Below are 10,893 nucleotides of genomic sequence, written 5' to 3'. Positions count from 1 at the left end.
AAATAGATCAGGTTTAGGGACCAAAGATTTGATCCCCACCCATTCCCTATAAAGAGGGCACCATCTTAAATGACAGTTTCTTACAATTGGCATAGCTATGCAAACTATGTTGCCAATTTGGTTGCATTGCAATTTGTTGTCCTAAGATCTTCGTTGAAGAGATTGGCATTTCCTGCCTCAAGATCTTCGTTTAGGGAAAGCAACAAGCACTTGGTCCAATGTTTTGGCTCCATTATTTTTATTTATTATTTTAAGCTTTTGATAATGTGCATTATATTGAATAGAGTGGGTTGTTTTGATGAGCTCCCCATCCCCTCATTTTGTATCCTTCATTGTAGTTTTATAAAATCTTACCCCTAAAATAAGTTAGATAGATAGATGAAAGCATATTTTCTTTAGAATTTGAGTAATTGGGTTAATGATAGAGGGAATTGGGATTGTATCTAAGCATGTGATGTTGTTTGCAGGTTGAACACAAATCTTGCACGTAAAACACATTTTCTGCAAAAATTTTGAAATGGCTTTCTTTAGCCATTTGTTGCTCACTTTCCTTCTCGAATTTCATTTAATTTACTAACTTTTTTTTCTCTCATAGTGTCCTCTCAAGTTTTTCTAACTTCCTTTCTCTTTCCCAATCCCCTCCGTCCCTCACTACCCTACTCCATTTCTCCTTTCTCCTACATTTTTTCTCTCATTTTCTCTGAGTTTTCTCGTTTATTTTGCAGATCGGGCGATGTCAACAACATTGGCTACACAACATACGTGATTTTTGCTACAATAACATTATGCACAACCCCACATAATGGCTCACTTCTTGCAAATATATGCTACCTTGCCATCTTCTCTTTACTTAATTGTATCCTAGTGCTAATCAATTGTCATTATATACATAGATTTGACATTAACTCCGACTTCAACACTATAGTTCCTACTTATCACCTCAGTGCCTCATATTCTTATCACTCTCGTTAGTACAAGAATCATTTGTATTGGATCGAAGACTTTAATGATAACTATAACGAACTTGAGTATTGAGACAGAGTCAAACCAACACATAGCCAAACCAAATAACATCATCTTCGAAGATAACTCCTGTTTATCATACTCAAGATGATCATGTATATGTTTCAAATGCTAAACAAATAAGGATAAGAAGAGATAGAGTTTTATGTAATTAAAATGTCATTTGTTGTAACTATTGTAAATGGATCTCTATAAATAATATACTCTACTCCCACGATTAATTAATGGGAAGCATATTTTAAAATTATTTATGGTATCAAGAGCCTAATATGACCAAAGTTGCCTAAATATGTCAACTACGAGTTCCGATCCTTGAGCTTCATCCATGTCACACTCTTCTTCCTAAACCATTACTCCCGCCCATCATATTACCCTTAAACTTAAACATGACAACTATTTGTCATAGAAAGTTCAACTACTTCCTTAAACTACATGGTTAGAAACTAGTTGGCTATGTTGACGGCACCATTACAACTCCTAAATTTCTTATCCCAACCTCTTCCTCTATTGGTCCTTTACCAAATCCTGTTTTTGATTTTTGGTATGAAAGAGACCAGCTTATTCTTAGTACCCTCATTTCTTTTCTTTCTGAGTTAGTCCACTCAAGTTGTTGAACTAGAAACATCTCATGTTGTCTAGATCACATTGGAGAAAATGTTCTCTACCATCTCTCATGCTCGCATGATAAACACACTATATCAACTCAACACATTGAAGAAAAGCAGTCTTTCAATTCAAGATTACTTCCAGAAGGCAAAAACTCTCTCTGACATCCTTTCAGCCAATGGCCAACCTCTTGGAGAATCTAAAATCATCTCCTACATTCTTGGTGGATTACATAAAGATTACGACTCTGTCATTACTTTTGTTAATACTCGCTTGGAGCCTATGCCTCTTGATGAATTGTATGGTCATTTGATCACTCTTGAGATGCGACTTGAGCAACTAGTTGCTACTACTGAAATCAAATATTACTACAGCAAACTTAGCAAGTCGTACCTCTTGATCTGGTGAACAAGGTCGTGGTCCTCCATGTGGAGGTTCATCTTGTGGTTGTGGTAGGGGCTGTGTTCGAAGTATCTCATTTGCCTCAAATGCTAGATCCACAAGTTCTCCAAAAACCTAATGTCAAATCTGTCTCAAAGTTGATCATACTGCTCCAAAATGTTGATACATGTTTGATCAGGACTTCCAAGAATCCAAACTCCATAAACTCCTCAGGGTTACTACTACACAATCTTCATTTGATCAAGCTTGATATCTAGATGTTGGTGCTATCCATTATATCACCTCAAATCTCAATTATCTAAATTTGCATATAGAAGATTACACTGGACATGACCAAGTTATGGTTGGTAATGGGAAAGGTTTGCAAATACATCATTTTGGTTCCTTAATTCACTATTTTGCCACAAAATCCTTCTTTCTAAATAATATACTTCATGTTCCACATATTGAAAAGAATTTACTTTATGTATATCAGTTTGCTAGAGACAATTGCTTATATTTTTAGTTTCACTCTTTATTTTTCTATGTCATGGATCAATCATCGGGAGCTGTCCTACTCCAAGGCAAGAGTAACAATGGTTTCTATCCCATTTCTACTCGTGCTTCCTTTGATCAATGGTATAAACATTTAGGTCATCCCTCCCTCCCTTTGAATTGTTCATCAAGTTGTATCCAAGCATCATTTAGCTAGTACAAATAATTTATCAAACAAAGTATGTTTCTTTTGTCAACTTGGCAAGAGCCGTAGACTTTATTTTCTTTTGTCTAAACCCATTTCGTAGGGTCTATTAGATTTTATTATTTTCAAATGTATGGGGTCCATCCCTCCAAATTTCTATTAATGACAATCTTTATTATCTTTGCTTTGTGGATGATTATTTTAAATATATTTTGTTATTTCTATTATCTTCAAAATCTGATGTCTCTAATTTCTTTTTAAACTTTGTAACTAATGTAGAAAACTTATTTGGTCATCCCATTAAAGTATACAAGCTAACTAGGGCAAGGAATTCTAGAAACTTCATCCTATCATTGCTTCATTTGGTATCTCCCATAGACTTACCGGTCCACATATCCACCAATAAAACGAGTCTGTTGAGCGTAAATACAGATACTTAGTAGGAACTAGTCTCACTCTCTTAGCTAATGAATGTGTTCCTAAAACCTATTGGGATGAATCTTCATCACAGTTGCTTACTTTAATAAATCAGTTATCCTTTCTTATCACTAATCATAAAACACATTTAGAACTTTTCTATAACACAAATCCTAACTATTCTTCTTAATGACTTTTGGTTGTGCATGTAGCCCTCACCTTCGACCTTAAAACTGTCAAAAATTAGATTATCGTTCAATTTTTTTTTGCGTTTCTTGTTATAATGGTCACCATAGGGGTTATAAGTGCCTTGATCCCAATAATGGCCATATATATGTTTCACGAAATGTATTTTTTGATGAGATTGTATTTTCATTTGCTAATTCCAGCTTGGTCTCTCCTCAATCCTCATCTCCTGCATGTACCTATTTACCTCCATCCACTCGTCGCTCACAATCAAACACTCATTTAGCTGCATCTACAACACAACCCAACATTGATCAATCATCATCTTTAGAACTACCAGTGTTGTCTGATGTGCAGCAATGTCAAATGCATACTCGGTCTCGCAATAATATTTTCAAACCCAAACATTTATTTGATGGATTTGTGGCCTATCAACCAAAATCTTGTGCAACTGAATCTACTCTCAAGTCTAGCCCAGACCCAACTGAGCCTACATCATACACTGTAGCTTGCAAATATCTTAAATGACGTAAGACAATAAATGAAGAACTTACAACTCCCATGCAAAATGGTACATGGGCTATAATCCTTCCTCGGTCCAAATTCAACCTTGTGCGCTGTAAATGGCTATAGAAAATAAAGCATCAGGATGATAGTTCTCTTGAGTAGTGCAAAACCCATCTTGTGGCCAAAGGTTATCATCAATAAGAAGGCATGGACTATGGTGAAACATATAATTCTGTGGTTAAACCTATCACTATTCGTCTCATTTTTTCACTGATCGTCTCATCAAATTGACCTATTCATCAACTTTATGTGGTAAACGTGTTTTGGTGTTATTGAAAATGATGTATTCATGACTCAACAACTAGGCTTCACACATCCACCATTCCCTAATCATGTGTGCCTCTTAAAAAAGGCTTTTTATGGGTTCAAACAAGCTCCATGGGCTTGGTTTTCTCAACTTAGCTCCAAACTTATTAAATTGAGATTCTTGGGCTCAAAATCATACGCTTGACTTTTCATTTACAAGCGTGACTCCAACCCAGTCTACATCCTTATTTATGTAGACAACATATTAGTTATTGGTCTGGACTCGATCTTATTCTCCAACCCATTCGTACACTTCAAGACACCTTCACCCTTAAGGATCTTGGGCATCTTCATTACTTTCTTGGTGTTGAAGCCCATTTTACTAATGTTGGTTTATTCTTGACCCAACAATAGTATATGACCAAGCTCCTCTGTAAGTCCAACATGCTACACGCTAAGAGTGTCTCTTCTTCACTGTCATCAACTACTGCTCTCTCTCAATACAATGGTGCTCCATTCTATCATCCTACACTCTACTGTAGTGTTGTGAGCTCTTTACAATAGTCAAAACTTCACTCAACCAGATATCACCTTTTTTGTTAGCAAAGTTTGCTAGTTCATGCATCGGCTGACCACTAACCATTGGAGTTCTTTCGAATAGATTTTACGCTATCTCAAATTAACAATATATCATGATTTATTATTGCAACAATCTAAATCTCATACTTTCAAGTCTTTTCTGACTCGGACTAGGCAGGTTGTCTAGATGATCGCAGATCTACCATTAGGTATTGTCTTTTTCTTATACCCAACATTATCTCTTGGAGCTCATGTAAGTAGAAAATAGTTTCTCAATCTAGTGCAGAAGCAGAGTATTGTGCAATTGCAAACACTACAACTGAATTAATCTGAGTTCTTTCTCTATTCCAGGAACTCGATATCACTCTTTCTTAGACTTCAACACTATGGTGTGATGATATCGATGCCACTTACCTCACTTCCAAGTTTCCGACCCCTTATTTTTACTCATGGACTAAACATATCTCTATAGATTATCATTTCATCCGTGACTTGGTCTCTGCTCGTTCGCTCAATGTTTGATTTCTCTCATCAAAAAGCTAATAACTATCAGATACACTTACGAAACCACTGTCGACATCATGATTCTCTTTCCTCATGAACAACCTCAACATCCGTGAACTACCATTCAGTTTGCGAGGGCATATTGAGACAAAGTCAAACCAAATGACAACATCTCTGAAGATAAAGCCTCTTCAACTCAAACTCACGATGATCATGTAGATGTTTCAAATGCCATAGATAAGGATAAGAAGAGATAGAGTTTCATGCAATTCAAATGCTATAGATTATCATAAGAAGAGATAAGAGTTTTACGTAATTCAAATGACATTTGTTGTAACTATTGTAATTTGATCTCTATAAATAATATACCATGCTCCCTTGATTAATTAATGGGAAGCATATTTTAAAATATTATCCCCCTCTCCCTTTTTCACAACTGTCTCTAAAAGGAGCGTCTAACACCTCATTATGGGATGTTGCCAAAGTATTCTGTTCAAAGATTGTTGTAATCCATTTTCTTAAAATATTTAAAATTCAAGAAATAGTTTTCAATAAGTTTCTAAATTAGAAAAAAAATTGTTGTTTTTAATTTCGATTAGTTTTATTTTAACAGTATTTTCATTTCTATTTTTTTATGTGTGATGCACGTGGTTTGAGAAATGACATACGTTGAACAATTTTTTCGAGTGACGTGATGTTTCTTCAGAAGAGAGATTGAAAGAGTTAATTAATCAATCATAAAAATCTATGGCGTAAAAGTTCAATTTTAAAACTTAGGGATCAATATAGTCATTAAGCAAAACTATATAAACTAGTTTTGTAATTAAACCTTTTGAAAATGTATGTATACATTAATAAGCTCATTTTGGGTTTAGAAGCTTTAATATTGCGAACTATGGTAAAATTAAACTTTACATCCACAAACTATCATTTATTTAATTTGCACCACTGTCAATAGGTTTCACTTTACACCTTCAATTATAATCTGAAGATTAAGATAAATGGAGAATTAGTCAAGTGGCCCACTAAATACCAAATGATTTCAATTAGATCCCCAATGTATTAGAGTCATGAGAACCAAAGTATTAGAAGCAAATGATCTTTAAGTAATTGCCTCTAACCTTCTAAAATTTATGATGAGACAGGGAAATGGATTCAGTCTCAACCAGAGCAAGTATCCTAGAAAATTTAGATTTTTATAGATGTATGACTTCCAATGCAACTAGAGTCGAGCAATATAGAGCAGAGCAGAGCACTCATTATTATAAAGTCAATAAAGCAGTAATAATTGATTATGATAATTATCAATGTCATGCTTAAGAATTATCTCTCTGGTATAGTGGAAATAATTATTTGGATGTCCTTTTTTTTAAAGCCCTACTCCAAAATGAATACAAGGATGCATGCCATATCTGAGGATCAGAACTCTTTTGAGTACCTACACATCAGAGCAAGTTGGTAATTTTGGTGCTAGACTCTTGCTTCCAATCACCACCAAACAATCTCCTGGTTTATTTGTCATTGGATGTGCTGTTTCCGCTACCGCCGACCCAATACTGTTTGAATGCAACCAATATCTTCTCCGGCACAAGGGGTCCGTCCTCATGATCTATCAACTTGGTATTCCATCTCATGCCTCCAGCAATTTTCTTAACCTTGTTCAGGACATCAACTTCATCCCTCAAGATGACAGACCCTTCAGGCCGCAAGATGCGATCCATCTCCAGAAGGATGTCTTCTAGTTGGCACCTATTTATTTTATACATTTCCATTAGAATTTAAAGGCAGTAAAACCTTATAATAAATGATGTTGCCTATCAGAAGAATCAAGGTGAGTAGAGAGTTAGTTAAAGCTAATATTAGTTGCAGCAACCTATTTTCTGAGGGAATAAAGGAATAATGACTGGGTGATCAGACAACAAATGAACTTTGTTGTCATTAAAGTTATGGTTCTATTTCCACTTCAGCCCACAGAAAAATTCAAGCCATTTAAATTATGTTATCATTAATTCAAAACCTCTTATGGAAAATAGTGGGTTTTACAAACGGTAGAAATTTCATGCTGGAAATTGAGGATCTTTTGAAAATATAAATGATTGGAATGCTTCCATGTAAATGATTTAAAGATGCCCAAGCCAGATATAGTTCCGGTATACACAATGAAAGGAGGACGTGTCTTACGTGTTCTGATACAAGCTGAATACACCACTAGCATGAATAAGATCGTATGTCCTTGGGTAAGTAGAAAAGCCTTCACACCTGAACAAGATAGACAAATAAAAAGGTAAACAAGATTCAAAAACTTTGCCATTGTGAGGAAGAATGGAACTAGTACTGTGCATGATTCTTGCATTATTTGACATTCTCATATTTCTCTTCACAATGTGACATGAAGAATAAAAAAGTGACAAGAAGAGTCAGAAAATTTTAAGTCAATATGCTGTTAACAATAATGACAAAAGGGAAGCTTATGGAAAATAATTCCTCTCGGAATGTACCAATAGATTTTAACATGTAATGGCCTTAGAAGTAGGTAAACTTCAAAGTTGATAGTGCATAACATATTTTCATCTTCATAAAAAATGAAAATAAAACTATAGTACTACAAATTCTCAGCAAATTCAGAATATATATATATATATATTTTTTTTTATAAGTAAGAAGAAATTTGATTGATATAAAGATAGGCATAGCCTAAGTACACCGGAAGTATACAGGTGAGTACACCAAATTAAAAACTAGAAACTGTTATAAGAAAATCATGGAAGCTGAGACCCTTTAATCCAAAGCTCCTAAACTCCTTCGAGGAAAGTTCATGATCCTCAAAATTTCTATCATTTCTCTAGCTCCAAATACACCAAAGAATACAAATAGGAGCCATCTTCCAAACAACTGCAATCTGTGGTGTCCCTGTGATCCCTCTCCAGCTAGCTAATAGTTCAACTACCATTCTCGACAGTACCCATGCTAATCTCATTCTGCTGAAGAAATAATTCCATGTCCCATGCATAGTCACAATGTAAGAGTAAATGATCCACCGTTTCATCACTATTTCTGCACATACAGCACCAGTCCGTAATTATAAATCCACGACTTCTTAGATTATCAATGGTTAGAATCTTCCCTAAAGCTGCTGTCCAAACAAAGAACGCAGCCTAGGGAGTTGCTTTACTCCTCCATATGTTCTTCCAAGGAAAATTGGGCCTAAGTTGAGTGTCATAGAAAGAGCATAGCGAGAATTTCCTTTTCCTAGAAGGTCTCCATTCCATCTTGTCTTCAGTTGTAACAACAGAAGTGGTGTTATACAGCAAGTTAAAAAAATCCACCAGACCACTCACTTCCCAATCATGTGTCCCCCTAGTGAGGTTGATGTTCCACTCCTGTGAATCATGACTAATTGCCCTCACCTGAGTCACCTCAGCCACCATAACTTTTTTTTCTCGTTCAATTCTAAAAATATTGGGATAAGCAACCTTAAGAGCCGAATCTCCCACCCACACATCATGCCAAAAGCTGATTCTACTACCATCCCCCAAACATAGCCTAATATTACTAGAAAAAGCCCCCCACCCTTTACGTATATACTTCCATAACCCCACACCATATGCCCCCCTACCTTCATTAGAACACCAGCCCCCCTTGCACTCTCATGCTTCGCATCAATCACCCCATTCCATAAGGCTTCCCTCTCGTGATTATAATGCCATAACCATTTATCTAATATAGCCTTATTAAAGGCCCTCACATTACGGACCCACAAACCACCATCTCTCATAGGAGTACACCCTTTATCCCATCTAACTAGATGAAATTTAAACTCATCACCTAGTTCACACCACAGGAAATCATGTTGAAGTTTCTCAATCCTAGATGCAATGCTCGCTAGGAGGGGAAATAAAGACAAGAAATATGTGGAAAGGTTGGATAGAGTGCTCTTAATAAGTGTGGTCCGCCCCCCTTTCGATAAGTACAACCTTTTCCCCCTGGCCAGCCTACGCTTTAATTTCTCTAACACCTCATCCCAAATTGTCTTAGCTTTAAAAGTTGCTCCCAACGAAAGACCAAGGTACTTCAACGGCAGCGAAGAGACCACACATCCCAATATGTTGGCCAACCCCCTAATATTTCTTGCATCACCCACCGCAACCATCTCCATTTTAGCAAGATTTATCTTTAGCCTGGATACTGCTTCAAAACAAAGTAAGATAGCCTTCAAAGATTGAATGTGTCCTGCATTATCCTCACAAAACAATAACGTATCATCTACAAACAAGAGATGAGAAATAATGATAGAGTCATGTTGGTGTTGGATAGCTCCCGCTGAAAATCCTGAAAAAAAAAAACCATCCTCTACGGTAGCCGACACCATTCTACTTAGAGCCTCCATCACAAGGACAAATAAGAGTGGTGATAGTGGATCGCCTTGTCTTAGCCCCCGCGAACTATTAAAGAAGCCAATAGGATCACCATTTACCAAAACCAATAAGCGAGCCGTTGACACACATTGCCTCATCCACCCCCTCCATCTTTTCCCAAATCCACATTGACGCAACAAATAGAACATAAAATTCCAGTTGATGTGATCAGGCCTTCTCCATGTCCAGTTTACATAAAATACTTGGTACTCCCGACTTAAGCCTGCTGTCTAAACACTCATTAGCTATAAGAACTGAATCCAATATTTGTCTACCTCTCACAAAGGCATTTTGAGACTTATAAATAATCTTATCCATGATTGTGCTCATCCTATAAGCAAGTACTTTGGAGAGTATCTTGTACACGCTGCCCACAATATTAATAGGCTTGAAATCTTGCACCTCTATTGCACCAACCTTGTTAGGGACAAGTGCAATAAAAGTAGCATTTAAATTTTTCTCAAAATTTTCCAAAAGAGAAAAATTCTTGAAAAATTTGCATAACATCCTCTCTCACCACCTCCCAACAAGTTTGAAAAAATACTATAGTAAAACCATCCGGACCCAGAGCTTTATCTTTATTCACTTTTCTAATTACTAGTCGTACCTCTTCCTCTTCAAATGATCTCTCCAACCAAGCCATACTATTTTGATCAATGACCTCAAAAGCTAAACCATCTACTGTAGGCCTCCATGCATAAGGTTCCGACAACAATTGTTCGAAATGTCCATCAACATGATCTTTTATTACTGCTTGATCTGAAGATAAACCTCCATCTATGGTCATGGACTCTATGGTATTAAACATCCTATGTGAATTTGCAACTCGATGAAAAAACTTTGTACATTTGTCCCCCTCCCTAAGCTACAATGCCCTTTGCTTTTGCCTCCACGAAATCTCTTCCATTAGAATCAACATTTCTAACTCTGAGACTACTTGACCTTTGTGTTCGTTCTCATCTTCTACACCCTCCAAACTTTGTAATTCTTGGAGGAGATTCTTTTTTTGTAATGCTACATTACCAAATACCTGTTCATTCCATGTCTTCAAATCCATCTTCAAAACTTTCAATTTTCCAGCCAATACCTTACTCGGAGTGCCCTATAATTGATATGAGTTCCACCATTGCCTAACCAATTCTACAAACCCCTCCGTTTTTAACCACATATTCTCAAATTTGAATGGCCTTCTACCCCGTGGAATTCCTCCACAGTCTAACATTATGGGAAAGTGATCAGAGCATAACAGAGAAAGTCTTTTCTGACATA

General features: G+C 36.3%; 1 protein-coding gene, 1 long non-coding RNA gene and 1 other non-coding gene across 4 annotated transcripts in view; 1 reads left to right on the top strand and 2 right to left on the bottom strand.

The window, feature by feature from the left end:
* Window positions 1-1,815: 1,815 nt before the first annotated feature.
* Window positions 1,816-1,954, top strand: LOC121236270. Its single transcript, XR_005934709.1, has one exon. It is a non-coding gene; the product is annotated as a small nucleolar RNA Z247 (small nucleolar RNA).
* A 4,520-nt stretch (window positions 1,955-6,474) lies between these two features.
* The window catches only part of LOC121234357 (probable methyltransferase PMT14), a 21,044-nt gene continuing 16,625 nt past the window's right edge, over window positions 6,475-10,893 (bottom strand). For both annotated transcript variants that reach the window (XM_041130272.1, XM_041130271.1), the window contains exons 6-7: window positions 7,391-7,468; window positions 6,475-6,958 (exon numbers count right to left, since the gene is read on the bottom strand). In XM_041130272.1, the coding sequence (XP_040986206.1) occupies window positions 6,721-6,958; window positions 7,391-7,468 (316 nt within the window). In that variant the 3' untranslated portion in view covers window positions 6,475-6,720. The remainder of the gene's footprint in view (window positions 6,959-7,390; window positions 7,469-10,893) is intronic.
* The window catches only part of LOC121234359, a 4,761-nt gene continuing 4,096 nt past the window's right edge, over window positions 10,229-10,893 (bottom strand). The window contains exon 2 of the long non-coding RNA XR_005934375.1: window positions 10,229-10,885. This is a non-coding gene — a long non-coding RNA (uncharacterized LOC121234359). The remainder of the gene's footprint in view (window positions 10,886-10,893) is intronic.

This window comes from Juglans microcarpa x Juglans regia, chromosome 6D, assembly GCF_004785595.1.
Source record: "Juglans microcarpa x Juglans regia isolate MS1-56 chromosome 6D, Jm3101_v1.0, whole genome shotgun sequence".
NCBI lineage: Eukaryota > Viridiplantae > Streptophyta > Magnoliopsida > Fagales > Juglandaceae > Juglans > Juglans microcarpa x Juglans regia.
Note: the sequence above shows the minus strand (reverse complement) of the source record. Positions and strands in the feature narration are given on the sequence as shown.